General features: G+C 48.1%; 1 protein-coding gene across 1 annotated transcript in view; it reads left to right on the top strand.

Annotated features, from left to right (window-relative positions):
- Window positions 1-22,003, top strand: part of Klhl3 (kelch like family member 3) — a 114,526-nt gene that overhangs the window by 72,953 nt on the left and 19,570 nt on the right. Inside the window, exons 7-8 of the mRNA XM_028772063.1 lie at window positions 11,682-11,798; window positions 14,922-15,071. Coding sequence (XP_028627896.1) covers window positions 11,682-11,798; window positions 14,922-15,071 — 267 coding nt within the window. The remainder of the gene's footprint in view (window positions 1-11,681; window positions 11,799-14,921; window positions 15,072-22,003) is intronic.

Here is a 22,003-nt window from a genome sequence, read left to right as displayed (position 1 = left end):
CCATCTCCCCTCCCTCTCCTCCTCCCTCTTCCCCTTCCCCCCTCAACAGGGTTTATCTGTATAGCCCTGTCTGTCCTGGAACTTGCTTTGTAGAGCCTGTGTGGCCCTTGCTGGCCCAGAGCAAACCAGTCTGGCCTCTAACTCAGAGATCTACACGTATGTCTGCATACCATGTGCATGCAGTGCCCTTGGAAGCCTGAAGAGGGCGTCAGGTCCCCTGAAACTGGAGTTACAGATGGTTGTGAGCTGCCACGTGGGTGCTTAGAAACCAGCTCAGGTCTTATGTAAAAGAAGCAAGTGCTCTGAACCGCCGAACCCTCTCTCCAGGCCCCGAAGCCATAGTTTTAGTTTTCTTAGTTCATCAAATATTGCTAGCAGCTAAAAAGCTAGTGTTCGCCATCTGAATGCTAGTCCTTTGTGCTTTGAAAATCATGGCCCAGATTTTAAGATTCCTGCATCCTGTAATTACACAGGAAGTGATAACCGACCGCTGGCACACACGACAGCTTTCCCTTTTTGTTTCATTGTTTTGTTTTGTTTTTATTTTAAATGTATTTGAAGTAATCTTAGGGGTCTTAAGTCAAAATTCAACTGCATTTAGTATTAACAGCTGTAAACGTTTCAGTTGGGTTCATAATCACACAACCTGGGTTTACCTAAATCCACCTTTAACAGCTGTATTAGCTATACTTCAGACTTAACTTTCTTCTGCCTGTAGCTCATAGCTTTCTTGTGAGTGTATTATAAGGTACAGCCAGGTTTCAGACATCAGAGTTGAAAAACATCAACCTGCCCTTCGTGAAGTCAATGAGGCGTGGTGCTTTACTGTGAACGGTCAGTGTGCTAGGCGGTGGCTGGGTCCAGACAGCTTGCTTCTTCTGAGCCAGAAAGCTGCTAACGTAAGCAACTTATCCTCTGCCAGAATGTATCTACCACGTGGTCAGAGGTGCTGCCTGTCTTCTACAGTGAGATGAGGCTCAGGGGAGACCATGGGATATATTTGCTGAGTAAGTGGATAGAGAGCCCTTCCTAGGCTCAGCGCTTTCATCTGTATAAGCAGGTAGCGGCGTAGGATTTACCCCGTCGAGCTGTTCTAGGAGGGGATGAAATGTGCGTGAATTTGCCTAGAACACAGGACATACTGTTGACGGGAAGGCTCCATCAGTGCTGTGGTTCGGCATCTGTTTGGCCACTGGAAGCGTTAGTGACTGACTCAGGCTCCCACAGGGGATGCTTTTCTCCCAGCATCCTCATGGCTGCGGAGCACTGTCATGACCTATCGTTCCAAATCCAGCCTAGGGTACCACAGCCATCTCTGTGCCGTGCACAGCTCTTGACACCACGAGGGTGCTCAGCTGAACCCTCCTCATAGGAGTGAGGGACCCAGGCTGAGGGTGGCCCTGCCCTAGGTCAGCTGACCAGATTGATTTTAATACTTCTCTTGAGAAAAGAACAGGCATGTGGAGGTGTGTGTGTGCGTGCGTGTGTGTGTGTGTGTGTGTGTGTGTGTGTGTGTGTGTGTGTAGAGGGCAGGTGGGGCTTTGGTTTACCTCCATTTTCTTCATTTGGTTTTTGTTTTAAAAATTGTTGCTACGTGGGCCTAGAGAGGTGGCTTAGTGGATAGAGTGCTCTCTCTGGACCAGGCATGCATTTGGATTTCAGAACACCTGTGTCAGAACTGGCATAGCAATGTGTGTCTGTAACCAGAAGTGCTGGGCCGAGGGGAGGTAGGAGCTTTTTGGGAGCCTCCTGGCTCAGCGGTCTAGCCGAAGCTGGGTGTTCCTGATTCAGCAAGAGATCTATCCTGTCTCTCAAAATACAGTGGAGCATCCTTGAAGAAGATATTCAATGTCAGTCGCCCTTTCTCCTGTACAGGTGCACTCACAGGTGAACATATTCTTACACATGCGCGCGCACACACACACACACACACACACACACACACACACACACCTGTTGCTTGAGAACAAGGCAAATCCTCCTGGCAGAATCATGTGTTACTACTAGTTCTTTGGGTAGGTTCTCCACATCTCTCCACACCACAACTGAGCCAATACAAACACCCTCCTGGGTTCTTTTCTGTGGTGCAGTGGATCAAATCTAAGCCTGTAAGTAACTGGTTTGTTGCATCCCTCTCTGGCTACAGGTACCCTTGAAAGTACAAAGGCAGGATAGCAAACTCCCAGGGTGCACGCAGGAAGAAGAGAGATTTGGCAACATCTCCTGAGTTCTAGTGCAGTTTGCCAGGGCGTTGCAGCCTAGGCTCGGCAATCATTGGGTGTCTCTGAGTCTTGGCTTTGTACAGCTCAATTGTCCCGTGCCATCTTATGAAACATGAATATGTTGGCTGGATTTGTGTCAGCTTGACACATGCTAGAGTCATTTGGGAAGTGGGACGATCAATTGAGAAAATGCCCCCTTCAGACTGGCCTGTGGGCGAGTCTGTGGTATATTATCTTGATTGGTGATTGATTTGGGAGGGCCCAGCTCACCGTGGGTGGTGCCACCCCTTGCCAGCTTGTCCTGGGTGCTGTAAGAAGTTGGGCCACACAAGCCGTGGGGAGCAAGCCAGGATCCCACAGGGTCCTTCTGAGAGAGAGAGTCCCGTCACTGACTTCCCTGGATGACCACCAGCTGTAAGCTGCAGGAAACCCTTCCTTTCCATGTTCCTCTTGGTTATGGTGTTTTATTCAACAGTGGGAATCAGGGCTGAGGGACTAGGATGCTGCTGAGGGGTGCGTAAGGCTTTTCACAGGCAGCCTCGGGTCGACACTGGACAGAGGATTGCTTGTCATGGATCAGAAAGAAATGGGCTAAGTCTCTTAATATCTGTTTTCATGAGAACTCAGGTTGGATTTTCCTTTGTATTATAGCATGTGTTATAATATATCCTGGGACATGGGCTTCTGGTGAGGGACTCAGGCTGAAGAACCTTGCCTGGCAGGCTGGGCTTGACTTCCATGAAGACATTGTTTTATGGTGACCGAGCAGTGGAACCTTACTGTTTAGGATGATCTGTGGAAGCACTGCTGTCCTCTTAGGTCTTTGCCCAGCTTCTTAGCCCCAGACAGCGGACATGTCTCCCTTAGCGTTGTCTCTGTTACTTGCATGTGTTAGTTATCTTTAATGATGGCTTCCATTAGGACATTTCATACATGTTTATAGCATACTTCAATAATCTGTCAGTCTCTCTTGTCCCTCTCATGTTCCTACTGCTCCTCCTCCTCTTCTCAACTAGTAATCCTAGTGTGTGTGTGTGTGTGTGTGTGTGTGTGTGTGTGTGTGTGAGAGAGAGAGAGAGAGAGAGAGGGAGAGGGAGAGGGAGAGGGAGAGGGAGAGGGAGAGGGAGGAGACCTAGTGAGTTTCATTAGGGTTGTTTACAAGTGAATGGGGGAGGATTTTTTATTTGTTTATAGGAGTACAGGCTCCTTACCAATGGCTGACCCACTGAAGAAGATGCCCTGTCAACCACTGACTGTCTGTAAACCCTCAAGGAGGGATGTGTTCTCACGAGCCCCTCCCCCAAGACAGGCTGCTGATGGGCTCAGCCGTGTGCAGATCCTCCTGTGCAATCACAGCAGCGGTCATGAGTGGGCCACCCTGTCACACCTGGAAGTCACTGTTCCCCGATACTCCCTCCCCGACCTCACCCTGGCTCGTACATCCTTCTTCAGTATTCATTAATCCTGGGAGGGAGGGAATCAGACACCCAATCTATGGCAAAATATTCAGCAGTTGTCTGTCAGTTGTCAGTTGTCTATACAGTTAGTTCAGTGTCTCTGTAGCTGCTGCTGACCATCGAAGCAGAAAGGAGCCCCATAAGCAAAGCTGGCAGCTGCCCTAATCTATGGGGCCAAACATAGTCATGTAGAAGTCGGCATGATGGACAGGCACATGTCTGTTTAGCAAATAACAGCAACGGCTTCCCCACTGAGGCCTGTGACTTTCAAAACCATGGGCTATGACTGGCTTTATGGTGTCTGATATGACTCTCTCCCCAACCTGACCCTGGAGAGGGGGCCTTGATTCTAATCAGTAAATGGTTGGTTACCCCTATAACAGACTTACCACTATTACCTCACTGGGAGTACCTTGCCTGGTCAGTACTGTCCCACACAGGGTCCACAGACAAGTAAGACTTGGTGACAGACATTCTGACACTATCAGGGCTAGCCATCAGGGAGGAATCTTCCAGCCAGTTCCAACTAGGTTTGCCTACGTCCTGCAGCAGCAAATGTCTGTATTGTTTTAGGGACCTCAAGAGTCCTTCCCGACAGACCACTCACAGGGAGACAGACTGCACCTGATGTGGTTTTGATTTACTAATCAATGGCTTCTCGAAACACCCCTCTCACTGCTGTTATCCTTTGGGGAGTACAGTTAAATTCCCACAATTGAGCAGTGCTGTAAGCAGAGCTGGCCTCAGCCACCTACACTCTGTGGGCTGAGTTTGCGATTGCTTTCAATGTGAAGTTTGTATCGTGGTGGGTCCAGAAACGCAGAGCAGGTAACACATGTGCAACTCAACATTTTACAAAGCAAACAGGTCATCGCATGCAGATGATGAAACAGACTCCAGAATTGATTCCCCTAACTCAAAGGGCAGCTGACATTTGACTTCCTATACCATAGATAGGTTCTTATAAGTATTTTAACTTAAAGGCATGATGTAAAGATTTGCATATACATTTGTGTTTAATGTTCCTTGGCCAGAACACAGTTCAAGATATGTTTTTCTTGTTGTTGAGATAAGAGCTTATGTATTTCAAGTTGGCTTCAACCTTGCTATGTAGCAGAGGATAGCCTTGAATTCTGGATACCCATCCCCACCTCCCAGGTGCTAAGATTACAGATATACCGTGAGCAGCCTCTGCCTCTCTGGGGAGGGAATCTAGCTTTACCAATAACCCCCCCCCCCCGCTGCTTGCATGACAGGTAACCAGGGCTCAGTGAGGCAGCTGAATTCATGAGCAGTTGAGCCCCGTGAACAGAGACAGAAGTCTCTGCTTCCCCTTGCTGTAGCACTCCGTCAGGAGATACAGAGCTGATCCACCCCTAGCCATTACTGTCCAAGAGTTCAGTGTGGCAGGCAGATAGACTGAAAGCCCATGTCCAGAACACCTGATGTAAGGGGGAGCTCCTCATAGTCTGTGCTCATGGAAAGCACCCAGGAGTATTTTATCCCGATAGTTGAGTAGGAAAGACGTTGCAGAGTCCTCAGGCTATGGGTGGTAGGATTTGTAGACACTTCTCGTCCGGTTTGGGGCAGCTTGCTGTACACTTGTGGAGGAACGTGGCCAGCTTGCTGAGAATCAAGGATCTGTGGCGGGTTGAGGTTTGGAATGAAGGACAGATCTGTACAAATGGCTAAGGGGTGAGAATTTTTAGTTTTTCATGGCAGAATTTAGCCAATGGTGCCTCACAAAACTATAATATTACAAGATTTTTTTTTTTTGGCATTAAAAGAAAAAAGGGAGTTTTCAGGGCAGATACATTAGAGCAGCGGTTCTTAACCTTTCTTATGCTGTGACCCTTTAATACAGTTCCTCATGTTGTGGCCATTCCCAATCATAACTGTAATTTTGCTGTTGTTATGATTCGTAATGTCAGTATCTGATAGGCAGGGTATCCAAATCATCTGTGACCCCTGAGGGGTCACGGACCACAGGTTGAGAACCGCTGCATTTGGGAGCCCTGGCTGGGAAATGCTCGGAGCTTTGTCCTGCAGACTCCTGGGAGTTTAAACACTGAACTGTTCGAATCTCTGATGGAGATTTGGCTGTGGCAAGCGGTGGTTCTCAGGCTCATTTGGCCCCGAGCCCCTTGACTGTGGAATGCATCCTGCATCTGGTATTCTTCCTCAAGTATGAAAAGCTGTAGTCTGCATCAAGGTATCTGGATGAGAAATGGTCCCCACAAAAGTAAATTATAGAAACATTCTTAATGTAATCCTTAATGTGATCTAAATTATCTACGCTTCAGTGAAGATAACAAACGATCTGCTACCCTGAAAGCCTAGGAATGAAGTATGGCAGGATTTAAACCAGCAGATATAAATGCAGCGTATAATATTAAAAGCAAAAAAATCAAATAAGGAAAAAATCAAAGAGCGAGGAAGAGCCTTGACCAGGCCTACCCAAAACCCAAGCAGAGCTGGCCTGTGATTTTTAAAGCATTTTAACTTTATTGTAAAAAAAAATATGAATGTAGGCAAATTCAATGATAAAAGGGAACTTTTGATTAAAACTACAAAGTAAGCAGGCTTTTGGAATGCCTTAGGAACGTATTTCATATCATTTCACACCGTCTAAACGACAGGGTAACGTTAGGATTAATTTACCAAGTCTACGTGAAAAGTAATCCTGAAATACCAGTGGGGTAAAATGACTTTTTAAAGGATTATGTAATGACTTCATATCAGAATAGTGTGAAGAAAAGCCAGGAAAACACTGGAGGGAGTACCGTAGCCTGGATAGCCTCCCATACCAACTGAGCAACATAGGTGTCTGTGTTTCTTATCTGTGGATTCAAGGGAATCCGGGTGGGGGATGGTAGTGCGGCCCATTCCCAGAGCTTAGGCGGGGTAGCAACACACACCCACTCAGTTACCCACACTGACTACCACTAAGCTGAGGAGGGGACTGCAGTTCACTATGGGACTGCAGTTCACTATCCAGTAGTTTGCAAAGACATGAAAACAAATCCCACACTGTCCACTTGCACTGTCTACCTCGTGGTGGATTGCCGGGAGCTCTGTAGGAGGCCCAGGGATCCTGCTACATTCTCTGCGATGCCTGAGGTCAGCTTCCTTAAGAAAACAATCTATTGCTTAAAAGTCTTCAAAATCGGCTTATCGTGAGTGAGAGAATTAGCTTCCACCAGGGCTGAGTTCTTTAACGGGTTATCCAAAATCAGATGGTCAGCGCTGAAATCACAGACATGCCAGCAACAGTAAATAGATGCAGTAGACTGTGTATGTGTGTACGTATGAATATGTATGTATACACACATATGTATGTGCATATATATTAACAGAAAGAGGCTAGGAATCTGAGAGTGTGGATGGGGATATATGGACAGGGTTTGGAGGGAGGAACGGGAAGGGGGAAAATGATGTAAATATATTTTAATTGAAAAATTAAGAAAAGAAACAAAACATGACCATTCTTGCATATAGAAGCTCTCAATTGAAAAGCATGGCAGCAGACATGGCAAATGCCCTTGTCTCCCCCGTCTCCTGGGATGATGTCCCGGGACCCTGAGAAGAGCTATAATTAGTGCAGGCTTAAGGCGCCCCTCTCAGCAGCTGGCTCAGGGGTTTAGCTACTCAAGACCGAGATGCATTATTTCAAAGTGAGTTTGCGTCTGCAGTTCCTCCTCCCTGGTAAAGTGGTGGCATCTGCTAACTTGCTACTCTCTGAGGCTATTTGATCATCTCTAAAATATGAGTCACGACACCTCCTTTGGAAGTTTGGTGTGGATTCAATGAGGTTATGCATGTGAAATGTTATTGATCAAAACCCTCCAATCCTGATTAACAAATCAGGTCCATGGGCAGGAACCTCATTTTTTTTTCCTCTGATATTATTTAATTAGCTTCTCTTCCAGTTCCTTTTTGTGAGAATCAACTCACCAAGTTACAGTCTTGCCTACGGATCTCGAATCCTCCTCCTTCTTGATCTTCAAAATACATTTTGAAAGCTAGCTTCGGCACCCACTTCCGAGAACTCCCTTTACTTGAGGTATTCAGGTCCAGCCTGGCTTGGCTGCCTGTGTAACCAGGGTGGGGTGGGGAGTTACCCAGTGTTTTCTGGCCAAGGCTTATGCTTAGGGATTGAGAGCCTACAACAATAAAGACTTTGCCTCAACTCATCTGCACATAGAGCATCCAAGAAACTGGTTCGGCAGCTTAAGTCAGCGAGGGAATGACCCTGTTTCTTTGAAAGCGAAGAAGTGTAAGCAGCTGAGTGGTTCATCAGGGAATCCACGGAAATATTGTAACATTGTAAGTGTTACCCGGTCCCTTGACTAAAGCCCCAGGGAAATGTTGTAACATTGTGTTACCGGATCCCTTGACTGAAGCCCTGGGATCTCTGCTTAGATTTTACAGAGTATGAGTTTGTAATTTTTCCTGTAACCGGCAGATATGGAGTATTCTGGGCATTGTGCTGTGGGATTCTCACCCTGGAGACTCTGAAGAGTGTGGCGCTGTTCCAGAGAGTTTTTATTTACAAAACAGGTGCAGGCTGGATTTGGCCTGTGTTCTCTACTTTGCCAAGCTGGGCTAGTGGACACTTGAGGGGCAGTTGAGACTAATGGGAATAGGAATACCACAGGTGGATTTGAGGGGACCACATATCTGCCTCCTTCCTGTTCTGGGTTGGAAAAGTCAGTGAAGGATCACTGACTCCGTTGACTTACGTGAGAAGTCAGGATGGCAGCGGTGTCTGTGAGGTCTTCATGGGAATTGGGGATTGTTAAGTGTTTCTACTCAGATGGAAGGGTATCCTGGGACTCAGAAGCCCAGGAACCACACAGCTGTGAGGGCAGAAGCTATCCCAATGGAAGGGCATCCTGAGACGCTGGAGCTCAGGAAGGAATCCCCAGCTGAGCTGAGGAGCTCAGGAGCCTCAGGCCTGTTCTTTCTTAACTTCTTCTCTTTATTGCTTCTTGGCTTCTTCCAACAAGAGAGTCACACCAGGCAGCAAATCTCATGAAAGAATTTTATTGGAGTCTTTCATTCTTTTATGGTGTGGACGGATGAATCTAGGAATGGCTGTCCTCTGCTCCTGAGAGCAGAGCAGATAGCAGGGAATTGAACAAAGGGAAGGGCTTATATAGGATTTTCAGGGTGGGGGAGAGGGGGTAGAACTTTTCAAAGCAGAGATTTCCAGATTGAGGATTGGTGGGATTTCAGGTCCTGAGCTTGGGGAGCTCAGGGATTGGTGGGTTTTTCACCCCCTTTTCCTGCATCAGGCCCATGAATTAGGATGGGAAGTCCTTTCCAGCTGCAGCCAGTTGATGCGGAGGCACCATCTCTGTGGGGGTGCTCAGGGAGGCTGGAGAGGAGGTGCTGTCACTGTGAACAGCTCCTTATGGGACAGCTCCTGCCGTGGTGTCTGACCTAGGCTTCATGTTTTCATCTTTAAAGCGAAGGCTATGCTGCTTCGTGGGGAGAATGTGATCCAGGACTAAACTCTGCCTACCCAAGGCTTTGTCCCTCAGCGTTTGTCATCCCTCAGCGTTTGTCACCCCGCCACTTGGTATCATCCTATACGGGATGTGGGCAGGAGACAGATGGTGAACTTCTCTTTCCTGTAGAAGTTCACAGTCAGGTAGAAGGGAGTAAGAGGAGGTGTGGATATCATGCTAAGCCCATCACCTCCCCCAGACAAGCCCTGCTTCTCCAGCAGCCTCTGTTTGACTCTCTGTTACTCTAGCCCTCCTCATCCCAGCCCCTCTCTCCACTCCAGCCTGGCCCGGAGCCACTGCTTCATCACAGGCTTCCTCTGAGCCCACTCACCCACCCACTCACTGACAAGAGCTTTTGAGTGAACATTATGCACCGAGAAACCCTGCTGTGTCTAAGGGACAGAACTCTTATTGAATTTATGATTTTTAAGACATGGAGGAGAATTTCAATATTTGTGTGCTTGTGGTTAATTAATATACAGCCCATTACATTCAGAAACAAGAAAAACTGAGCACGTATACTGCTCATTTTCTTTAATTCTGTTCTGTTTTTTAAAAATTAAATTCTTGGCTGGAGTGATGTGTCAGTGGTTAAGAGTACTGACTGCTCTTGTAGAGGACATGGGTTTGAGTTCCATCCACTTAGTGGCTCACAGCCGTCTGTACCTCCAGTTCCGAGGAAGACAGTGCCCTCTTCTGGCCTCTGAGTTACCTGCACGTCTGTGAATGACACACACACACACACACACACACACACACAATACAAGTTTAGTGGCTAGGTGTGGTAGTGTACGCCTTTAATCCCAGCACTCTGGAGGCAGAGGTGGGAGGATCTCTGTAGTTTAAGGCTAGCTTGGTCTATGCAGGACAGCCTGGTCTACACAGAGAGATACTTTCTCAAAAAGCTAAAACAAAATAAGCAAGCAAACAAATAAATAAATTTGACCCATTACAAGTAGTACATTTTTTAACCTTGATCCTTTGTATCTGTCAGAGAGTGCGACACCTGCTCTGTAAGGAATGTCACCCATGGCACGACTCAGAATAGAACTCTTATTCCTGATGACCTTTGATGTTAGCACCCGCTGATGACTCTTGCTGAGTCGGTTACTACGGTGGTGCTTGCAAACACAGCTTTCTCAATTCTGGCTTTCCCTTACGCTGACTAGCCGGCGGTTCCCTTTGCAGAAGGAGCCCTTCCTGTTCTTCCCGAAGTGTTCGTGGGCTCCAGGGTCTGGTTTTATTCACTGTGCTAGGATCTATTACTGTATTTTGAAAAACAAGACTGTTCCACCTTGAGGTAGAGTTTGCAAAAACAGTGAAATGTTACACGTTAAGTATACAATTTGTTTAATCTTAAAGAGGGCATCAGATCCCTTGGAACTAGAGTTATAGATGGTTGTGAGCCGCCCTGTGGGTGCTTTGTGAGAACAAGTGCTCTAACTGCGGTGCCATCTCTGCAGCCCGTGTTTTAGTCTCTTTAACACCAAAGACCAATTTTTCATCCTTGTTCTTCTTAAAAACCCTACTGTGGGCTGGAGAGATAGATGGCTCAGTGGTTAAGAGCATTGGCTGCACTTCCAGAGGTTCTGAGTTCAATTCCCAGCAACCACATGGTGGCTCACAACCATCTGTAATGGGATCTGATGCCTTCTTCTGGTGTATCTGAAGAGAGCTATAGTGTACTCACATACATAAAATAAATACATCATTCCTTCTTAAAAAAAAAAAACCCTACCGTGATAACGCTACAACTGGCACCTTGGACACATGTTCCTGCCCACTTACGTGAGCCTTTTGGCAAGCTTCCCCCCCCCAGAAGGGTATTTTTTTAAACTAAAGACTTTTCATATTTCCATTTCTCTCCCGAAGGTATGTTTATCCATTTCCAGTAAGCTCTCTGGTTGGTTCTGCCTCGTCAGGTCTGGACTTTGCCTGTCTGCTTGCACAGTCAGGTAGAATCTGAATTTGGACTTAACCCTGTAGAGAGCGAATGACACCCTCTCCTTTTGGGTCCAGGTTCCCCAGCTTTCGATTTGCGTAGGCATGAAATCTTTCCTTGTCCTCTGGCGTTCGGTGTCACTTTCCATCATCAGATCCAGCCTTAGGCAGAGGGCAGCCCTGTTACCTCTCATCCTACATTACCTGGGATATACATGAGGGGAAGGACCCTTGCCCTAGGGATTCTGGTCCTTTTGAGCACCCATCTCATACCTAGTTTACAGTGACCATTCTGCATTTCCATTCTTAAATGACTGTCAGAACCTACTTAGTTTGAACCATGATGCCTATACATCCTGGACAGGCTTATCACTCTACGAGTGTGTTCTCTAACAGGCCAGCTCCTGTCCAAGGCCTTCCTACCCTTGCTTCATCCTGAACATCAAGTCTCAGATTAAATGCCTGCATGGCTGGCCTGGCCGGCAACTTTTCTTCCTGGTTTATGGGTTAAGGCAGCTGTTTGCAAGCGTTCTGTGATTTCTTCCCAGGTGTTTGAAGCTGTGATCTCATGGATCAATTACGAGAAGGAGACTCGCTTAGACCACATGGCAAAGCTGATGGAGCACGTCCGACTCCCTCTCTTACCGAGGGACTACCTGGTCCAGGTGAGTGTTTGCGGGTTCAGCCAGCCGGTGGACCACAGAGGGAGGGCTGGCTGCGTGGTGCAGCTGAGGTGTTCCATGAGTCTCTGTGGGGATGGAGGGCATGGACTCCCTGGATCGAGAGTGAAGTACGGACAGGGAATGTGAAAGCACAGATCGGAGCAGATGTGAGCTTTCGGTCTGTCCGAGAGCTTTGAGCTACCTCACTGTCTCCCGGTGCTCTGATGTCTTGGATGCTGCAGTAGATCTAGGAAGAGCTTTTGCAAGGATTCGGGAACTCTGAGTATCCGGGCAGGCGGTCAGCACAGAGCCCAACAGGACAGACACTCAGTGTGAACTGGTTTTCCCTGGGAAGAATGGAGAAGGAAGAGGCATTTCCATAATATCCCCATGTTCCCTCTCTGCTGGGATCTCAGGCAACTCGGAGTCCAGGACAGGAGTGAGAAAACCGGCTCTTCATAGCTGTATCCAGTGTGTATTCTACTCTCTCCAAGAGAAGAAAGGAAAATTAAGAATTCTAGGTGCACTAGTGTTTTCTTATTTAATCTTTATAACAGCCCGTTGAGACAATGATTATGAGGCTCTCGAGATCCACCCACCTTTTTCTTTTTGATTTGGGGCTTTGAAGTTTGAAGACTGGGGTTAAGCTGGGTGGTGATGGCACACGCCTTTAATCCCAGCACTTAGGAGGCAGAGGCAGGCGGATTTCTGAGTTTGAGGCCAGCCTGGTCTACAGAGTGAGTTCCAGGACAGCCAGAGCTATACAGAGAAACCCTGTCTCAATCCCCCCCCCCCCAAAAAAAAAAAAGACAAGAAAAAGACTGGGATTGGTCTGTAGTCCCTAATCTGCATGAGGGAGTTGAGGTCTACACTCATATGGCCCTGAAGCACACATTCCTGTGAGCGGCCACCTCTGATAACATCTGTCTTGTTTACATATGGGGCAGTTCATTTCATGCAGTAAATGGCGTCGGCCATCCTTGCAGAACTTCAGACATGTGACTTTAACGAAATGCCTAGGCAAGTTGGCCAGCCCTCAGCCATTCCTGAGGCGTGTTCAGACGCCAGGGTGAGAAAGGAGGCTGAGCAGTGCCACCCAGCCCTCTGCCCTTGTCACTTACTCCCTGCCACACCTGACCCTAGAAGCTCAGTCTCTCTCTGGTTAAAATAACACCAGCCCTGATAGGAATGTATGAGAACAAGAAGAGACAGGCCACGAAAGGCCTGTTATAGTGTCTAGCTGCTGTTGTACTATCTGGGGCTACAGGTAATGTTTAGTCCATGAGTATTTGTGAAGTCCTGTTGTGTGTCCCTGTTGTTCTCAGGCCTGAGGGCTCAGTGAGATGCTCTCTGTGCGTGTCTCCTTGTGAGACCTCTTCATAGGCACATGCTAGAAGCTCTTTCAGTGCTGCCACCTGGTGGACACATGTCACCGCCCGACCTGCCTGAGTTACCAATGTTAAGGTCAACCGTACTCTGTCCCATGGAAATAGCCTCCAGCAGGGACTGTTTCAGTGTGGGTGTGTACCCAAGGGACTGGATTCCACAGAAAGCTAAGGACGCTTCCGAGACCCCTACGACTTAAACTTAGCCAAAGACACAGACTTATTCTGGTTATCACAGGAAATTCAAGTTTGGTTATGGAAAGAGGGTAAGAGGCAATGGCCAGAGAAAGGCTATGTGGACCCTCCTGTAAAACGGACTTTTATCAGGCATCATGAGGTAAACTCCTCTAGGAATGGTTGCATTGTTAAGATTTATTTAGCTGGGCAGTGGTGGTACACGCCTTTAGTCCCAGCACTTGGGAGGCAGAGGCAGGAGGATTTCTGAGTTTGAGGCCAGCCTGGTCTACAGAGTGAGTTCCAGGACAGCCAGGACTACACAGAGAAACTTTGTCTTGAAAAAAACCGAAAAAAAAAAAGATTTATTTGATCTTGAAACTTATCGTAGTTTAACCTGAAGGTGGTGCAGGAGCCGGAGCCGGTGGGGAGACTGGTTAGTTCCTCCCTCCACGCTAGCGACCTTCGGGCTTCAGAGTTGCTAACTTACCCCGCTCTTAATGGGCATTGGAAAACAGCCCAAATGTATACTGTGCCGTTCTGCGATAAAACACACAGGATAAACTTTATAGCTTTGATCATTTTTGTTAGAATTTTGTCTCATGTGTATTTTCGCTGCATGTGTGTCTGTATACCACGTGTTTGGTGCTCCTGGAGTCCAGAAGAGGGCACTGGATTCCCCAGAGTTACAGACAGTTGTGAGCCTCCTTGTAGATGCTGGGAATGGAAACCAGGTCCCCTGGGAGGACAGCTGGTGCTCTAACCGCTGAACCACCTTTCCAGCCCCCATCGTGATCATTCCTAAGTGACAGCTCAGTGGTGTTGGCTCCCCTTTCCACACCAGCACAATCTGTATTTCTAAAGCTTGCTTCCATCCTGAGCTGCAGCCAAACCCGTGAACACTCACTCCCTGGGAGCTTCTCCCTCACACCACAGGGTCTCTTTGGGACCAGCTGCCTGAAACTGGGTACCCTCCCCTCACTTTTTCTTTAACCCTAAGCATTTATGACGTATCCTAACCTAGTTCCATCACCAACTGGGTGGGTGAGAGAAACCCAGATTATGTCTGGGAAAGAGGGCTCTGGAGGCAAAGGCCTCATGCCATCAATCTATCTTTCCTGCCAGCTCCAAGCTGCCAGAAGATGATGGCCCCAGCCATATGTTCATTCCTCACGACTGTTGGGTCCAGGAGATGCTTGGCCAGAGGACTTAGTAAATCCAGTTTCTCATTCTGCAGCTGGACTAGAGTGGCTCAGGTTGGGGGCTTTGTAGTGTCCCTCAGTATCTTCCTCGGGGCTAGCACCTCACAAACTAACTATTGAGTTTGTCCATGTGTGTCCATGTCATTTTATAGATGAGGAGACTGAGGATCAGGGGTTCAATGTGGTAGAACAGGGCTGAGAGGCGGGACTCTGTGTGGTAGTTTGGAACTCGGTGGGCCTTTCATGGGGTCTGAGATGGTATGGGAAAGGGATGAGTGAGAGTTGTGAATGCCCCAGCCTGGGGAGAGCCTAGGGAATCATGGTCCCACTCTGCTGGAGGGTCACCTGTGCACTGTTATCCCCAGACAGTCGAGGAGGAAGCTTTGATCAAGAACAACAACACCTGTAAGGACTTCCTCATTGAAGCCATGAAATACCACCTCCTGCCCCTTGACCAGAGGCTCTTGATCAAGAACCCTAGGACCAAGCCCCGGACCCCAGTCAGCCTGCCCAAGGTAAGCCCCTGGGCCATGGCTCAGGACTGTCCAAGGAAAGTGGCTTCCACTCCAGCCTCAGTTTGTTCTGGCTTCCTGTTGCGTGTATGACCCAAGAGATGGTGTCTGCTGGCTCCTCTTGAATTTGCTAGCCTGCTGACAGCCAGGAGCTTGCTTTGGTTAGAGTCTCAGGGTGGCTACAGCGGTGTCAGGGAGCTTCAAGCAGACGTGTGTGCTGTTCCCAGAGAGGCAGAGGAACGGGGTATGCTGGATTGTAGGAGTCAGGACACCCCCAGTCTGGGGCCTTTGATCACCTGGGAAGGGATATGAAGGTCAACTGGGGCTGACAGAGCAGACATCAGGCCTCAGGCCTCAGGAGTCTAACAGATGGTGGGGCAGGTGGAAAGTCAGGGAAGATTCTGGGGGAAGATTCTGGGGGAAGGAAGGTGCTAGGAAACCTCATGGTACAGATCTCTCTCTCTCTCTCTCTCTCTCTCTCTCTCTCTCTCTCTCTCTGGTCTTCCTGTCTCTCACTGGTGGTCCTAGAGTCCTCAGAGTTGACAGTAATTTTCTCACTATCTTAACATTGATGTGGGCGGGGTTAGTGAGTGAGGGTGGGGCTAGGGGGAAGGTCTCAGTCAACCCAGCAGAGAATGCAGGCGGGAATGAGCCCACTGACAGCAGGGTGTCATCAGCAAAGTGTTTAGGATGCAGTTAGCTCCCAGGCCACAGGTGTTTCAGAAAGAGCACAGCAGCTTAGCCTTTACCAAGTTCGTTTCATGTGTCAAACACCTAGCTGAGGGTACAACGTTGTCTTAGTTAAGGCTACTGCAGAGAGGGTGAAACGCCGTGGCCAGCTACAACATAGAGGAGGAGAGGGTTTATTCAACTTTCGCTTCCACATCACAGTTCATCACTAAAGGAAGTCAGGACAGGAACTCACACAGGGCAAAAACTGGAGCAGGAGCTGACGCAGAGTCCACAGAGGAGTGCCGCTCACGGGCTTGTTCCTCACGGAGGAGCTCTGCCTGCTTTCTTATAGAACCCGGGGCCACCAGCCCAGGGATAGCACCACCCACAATTGGCAGGCCCTCCCCCCCTTGATCACTAAGTAAGTGATGGCTTACACTTGCCCACAGCCTGATCTCATGGGGGCAGCTTCTCAGTTGAGGTTCCCTCCTCTCGACCCCAGATGTGTCAGGTCGGCATAAACTAGCCAGGGCCGGTGTGGATTTTAAGTAAAATCCACAACCCCAGACACTGGTGCTTATAAGCCTTAGTTCTACAAAGGAAACTGAGGCTCACAGTTCAGTGACTTGCCCCAGTGGTAGCACAGCCAGTGCCCACAACAGTGGAAACCTGTTGGAACCCGCTCTTCGAATTGCACCTGATCCTGTGCAAACCAGAGCGTGTGCTTGATGGTGGCTCTTGCCACCATGTCCACTTAGGGAAAGTGGCCATTTGCCTTACTGTCCTTCAGTGTCTTTTGTTTGGTTGAAACATTAGGATGAGACTTTTTAAAATTTTTATTACATTTCTCTCTGTGTGTCTCTTTGTGTCTGTCTGTCTGTCTCTGTGTGTGTGTGCACACACACAAATGTATGTGGGAGTCTGTTCTCTTCTTCTATGCTGTAGGACCCTGAGATTGAACTCCAGTCGTTAAAACTTAGTGGCAATGCCTCTACCCACTGAGCCATCCTGCTGGCCCATTCTCACCCTTCATTTTAAAATGAAGAAATTTATATTTCTTTAATTGTAGAAATATAAATGTATTGCATATTAAAACAAAACACACTGCAGTTTAGAAATAAAGTATCAGTCACCCGGGCACTCCGTGGCCACTGCTGCCTGGGTGAGGTTTTCTTTCAGCAGTGTCTCTGCACATTTATTCTGGGATAACTGAAGATGTACCTTTTCCTGTACGTGGGATCTTCGGTGAAGACTGAACCATGTTTCTCTGCCCCTACTAAACCAAATGCTACAAATGGAGGGTACAGACCATGTCAGCATCGACGCTGTAGTAGGTCCGTGGCATGTTGCTGTATGTCTGTACCACGTGCACTTCACAGTCGTCAGCTGACAGTCTCTGGAATAATTCCGTTTTTGTAGTGTGAGTATATCTATGTCAAGTACTCCTTATTAAATGACAAATCTTCATTGTGTCTCTTTAATCTTGAATGATACTGATCTTGGTTTCATGTCGTTATTTGTATTTCTTTTGGGGGAGATGCTCTGTTATGCCCTCTGTCTCTGCTTCTGGTGGAATGCGTGTTCTTCTGGTAGTTTTAAGGGACTTTTCTGTATTGAAGACCTCAGGTCTTTGTGTGTGCACAGGTTTTTAGTCTGTGGTTTTCCTTCTCTCAGCTGTTTAGGAAATTCTCTCCCAGCTTCTGCTTACCTTTTTGTTGTCTCAGTAGTGTCTTAGGAAGAACAGCGTTTATAAAAATCAGTGACTTCAATTGACAAGAAAAATTGTGTATGTTTATCATGCACATTATGATTTAAAATATTCTAAAGTAAGTATACATTATAGAATGGCAAAACTGAGCAATTCAATGCGTGGTTTGACCACATCTACTTTTTTTTTTTATGGCCAGAGCATTTACATTTTACTCTAAATGATTTTCAACAATGTAACATTTTATCATATGTGGTCACCATGCTGTGGGCGGAGCTCCTGAATTAGCCTTTCCGCATGTAACAGAAACTGTGTATCTTTTAATTAATGGCTTTCCAGCCACCTTCCCTTCCTCTCTACCTGTTGTAACTACTGTCCTGCCTGTTTTAGACTCTGCATGGGAGTGAGAGCTGTCTTCCTGTGCCTGGATTTTTCCTAGTATTAAGTCCTCTCCCTTTAAATGAGTTGCAAATGACAAGATTGCCTTCCCTTTTGCAGGGAATAATATCCCACCACATCGTGTGGCGGCTTCTCTGTCCTGTTATCATAGACACAGGCTTAGGGTGTAGCTCAGCCATCATGGACAAGATTGTAGTCTCCACAGCGTGATGGTGTCTTCTGACACACTGATTTCATGGACTTTGGCTATGTGTGTGGCAGTAGGATTGCTGGCTCCTATGTCAGAACTATTTTTAACTTTCTGAGGAGCCACCATACTGTCTTCCCAAGTATCTGTGCTTGGAAGAGCAGATGCCGGAGCCCGACGGTTTCAGTTTTTTCTGTTGTGATTTATTTTGAGTTTAAACTGAAAAAAAAAACACTCTTCACTTAACTTAAACTTTTTCTTTGTAAGTTTGAAGCTTTAACATCTATGGATCATTTTCAGAATATTTTCAAAATATGTTATATGAAGTAAGGGTCATATAACTGATTTATTCTGTATACAAATATCTGGTAGTAGCATACCACATGTTGGAAGGGCCGGCCCTCCTTAGTCCTTGCCTGGCTGTAAGTCATTGACTGTGTATACCCTGGTCTGTCCCTGGCGTCTACCATGCATCTTGGCTCATTTGTCTGCGTTATGTAAGCGCCAGGCTGCCTTGCTCACTGGCTTCAAGTCTGAGGTATTCCTGACACCTCAGTTCTGTTAGCATGATTTTGCTAACCTCGGAGTCTGGAAGTCCAATTATGATTTCTGCAAGAAAAGCTGCAGGAGTCTCGGGGGTTGTATTCCATCTCTAGGTCAATGGGGGTGGGATGGGACGGGTGAGGCATTATCTGACAGTCGGTCACAGTCTGCTCCTGGTTTTTTGGTCCAGTGACTTCTCTCAGCTATGTTTTATCTTGTCCATGTGTGGCTTTTGACTGCTTGCTGTCAGGTTTATTGATGGGTGTTTTTTGATTTTGATATAATTACCAATGTTCTTTTTCTGTGGGCAGCGCTAGGAATTGATCCTAGGGCCCACAGAAGCGCGCTACCATTGACTTATGGGAAAATTGGTGCAGACCGTTCACACCACAATGGTGTCTTCCTAAGTCCTGACCTTTACTAGTTTGTTGCTCATGTGTGGAACTGTGATGGCTGGGGGAAGGTTATTCGGTGAAGGGAAGATTGGTCTGGGAAGAACGGGGGTGGTGGTTTCAGGAGCACATGTGTGCCCTAGATTGAGGCTTTGACAACTATTGAGGGCTCTCTTCTGCAGTATACACCCCCACCCTAACCTGTATGCTATGAGGAAGCAGGCATTAATCTGCCGGTGTCCTTGGCACACAGCCTCGGTCCTGGCTCGGGGGTGGGATGGTGGTCTGATAGCAGCGTTCTCATGAATGACAGATATTTTAGAACAAGAAGCAATGATCTAGGACTCAGCACTGGCTGCTTGCCCGCCTCTCATTTGTTTTCTGCTGCCTTCAGCGCCCACACGCGTGCTTTTCCATGGATGTTGTAAGGACAGGCACCCTGCTTTATAGAATGTCCAATTCAGCCTGCAAAACTACCCAACACTGAACGAACCTAACCACCATTCGCGGGGGATCACAAGACACTGGGATTGAATAAACAAAGCTCAGCCCCCACCTACTCTTGGCTGCACTTGGCTGTATGCTGTCACCTAGAAGCTCATTCACTGTCACCTAGGAACTATGCCCTTCCCCAGTTGCCCAGCACCGGGGTAGGTTGTAGACACTCGAGGATGTGGAACCATCTTCCCTTCAAGAGACTGCAAGCGAAGGGAGGGGAATCAGACATACCAGGCAGTTCCATGCTGTAAGGTCTATAACGGGGGAATGCCCAAGATACCCTTTCTCTGTGGAGGAGGAGAAGCTTTCTGCTGGGCTGGTGCCAGAGATGAATGCTTGGGTAAATGCAGGCTGTCTGAGGAGCTCACCTGGGCACTGGGTCCCACCTTCTAATGACAGTTCAGGGTGATCTTGCTTCTTCTTTTCCAGTCGCTGTCCTTGTCACCAGAAGCATCCATAATAACACGGGACACTGCTTACAGAGCAGTTGCTAGGCAGCCTCTCGGCGTTTTATGCTGAGCATTAAACACGTGCTATCTGTCTTCCTGGGTCAGGAGGCTCTGCTGGTGGAGAATCCTGGGATGCGGTAGGGTTGAGGTATTCACCTAGGGCTCTCTAGCTAGTCTGTGGCTGTGCAAGGGGTGATAGCCCCTACAGGGATGACAGTCCTGGATCTCAGTTACCTAGTGGTGGGCTAAGTCCCCTACAGTTTCTCTCTCAGAGAGCGTTCACAGTTGCAATCGCCCCGTTTTGAAGACAGGGAATTGACTCTCAGGATGCTACTCCCTTGCTATGACTTATGCACCATCTGTTTCCATATTCCAAGTCGCCCTAACTTTGCTGGCTCAATCCAATAAATATCGAGTGTCCTGAAGTTTCTGAGTGCAGGTGTCCCAGGATGGCTTAGCTGGATTGTGCCAGCTCTGGTTTCCCACAAAGCCAAGCTGGTGGTTGGGGTGACAGGCATTCCAAGGCTCATCTAGGGAAAACCTCGCTCACGAGGTTGCCTGCTGACTTCAGTTTTTCCTGCGTGGACCTCCGTGCAAGGTAGCTTGCTTCTCCAGTGCGGGACTCCAACACATGAAAGCAAGGGGGAAGACTCAAGGCAGAGCCTTGCTGTGACCCCATCGCATGACCTCCATCCCAGCTCCTTTGCTCTTCTCTTTGATAGACACAACCACCAAGGTAGCATACACGGAGAGGGTGGGGAATTCGTTCCGTGCCTGAGTAGGAGGATCAGATATCTGCCTTGTCTTTGAAGTGCAGCCAGAGGGTGGTTAGGCCCAGATTTAAGCTGGAGGTGAGAAGCCCGAGAGTTGAGCTCCGAACTGTTCTATGGCATGGCCTCCGAATGCCACAGAAGACTTTTATCTCAGTCCTCTATGGGAAGACACCCGAGTCCTGACTCCTAGGACATCTCTCTCTGAGATGGCAAGAGAATTTGCGAATGGCCAAGGAAGGAAGCAGAGGCCTGTGGGTTACACGAGGAACTGATGGGGGAATTCCAAGGGCGGACTGGTTTGGGCTGTCCCAGTTTCAGCCCAGACAGGCTTTCTGATGCATCCAACATGGCGAAATGAAGGGAGGGAGGGAGATTAGCACTGTCTCTGCATTTCTCAGCAGTGACGGTCTGCTAGCAAAATCCTTTCCCTGAAATGGACAGGCACACTTCCTTGAGAGAGCCTCAGAGGATGACGAGAATGCGTTCCCAAGCTGGGGACAGGCAGCTCATCCTGGCATACTCCAGCAGGAACAGCTAATACCATCCTGGCTCCCACACCTTTGGCACCCAGCACTCTCCCTGACGCTGGGTTGCTATGGACAACCAGAGGCTGTCTTTCAGCCTCAGAGTCTGTCTACATTGCCCAGCTCCACAGATGGCAGCAGGAAAAAAAAAATCAGGTTCCAGGAGGAGCAAAGGAGACCTTCGGGAATGTACTGAGCACGGCGCTTTCCTGAGATTCCAGCCCGTTGGGCACCTCTATCCACGCCTTCAGAAATGATACAAGCAGCCATTTAGGATGGGCATATGCAGGGCATGGCAGCCTTTCCCGATTAGGATTGTCCTGCTTTTAGATAAAACCGTTGGAGGCAAAGGCTGCAGGCAGGTAGACAGGGTGACCTGACACCTGGCCCAAGCCCCTCGATTGGCACCTCTTCTCTTCCATCTGACTCCATGCCCCGTCAAATACCCTGGGGCCCTGACGACCCTCACGTGGCCCCTGGGCTTCTTACTCCTCACTCTCATTCAAGCCTCACATATATTTCTTTCCTACATCCTCAATAGTCTTTTTTAGCAACAATAACGACACCCAGTACCTACTCTGCTTGTGGTTTGCCAAGCCTGGTAGCAAATGCATCTACCACGGCAGCCTACAGACACCATATGTGAAAGGCCCTGGTTTTCAGATAATGCAGGCGCTGAAAGTGAGGCCTGGGGAGAGTGGAAGTCTTACTTGTGCTCAGCAGCCGACTAGTAATGCCTATTGTCAGCAGCTGACTAGTAATGCCTGTGCTCAGCAGCTGACTAGTAATG

Source organism: Grammomys surdaster, unplaced genomic scaffold, assembly GCF_004785775.1.
Source record: "Grammomys surdaster isolate TR1022 unplaced genomic scaffold, NIH_TR_1.0 211, whole genome shotgun sequence".
Lineage (NCBI taxonomy): Eukaryota > Metazoa > Chordata > Mammalia > Rodentia > Muridae > Grammomys > Grammomys surdaster.
The sequence above is the reverse complement of the archived record's forward strand: the minus strand, read 5'-3'. Positions and strand labels throughout refer to the sequence as shown.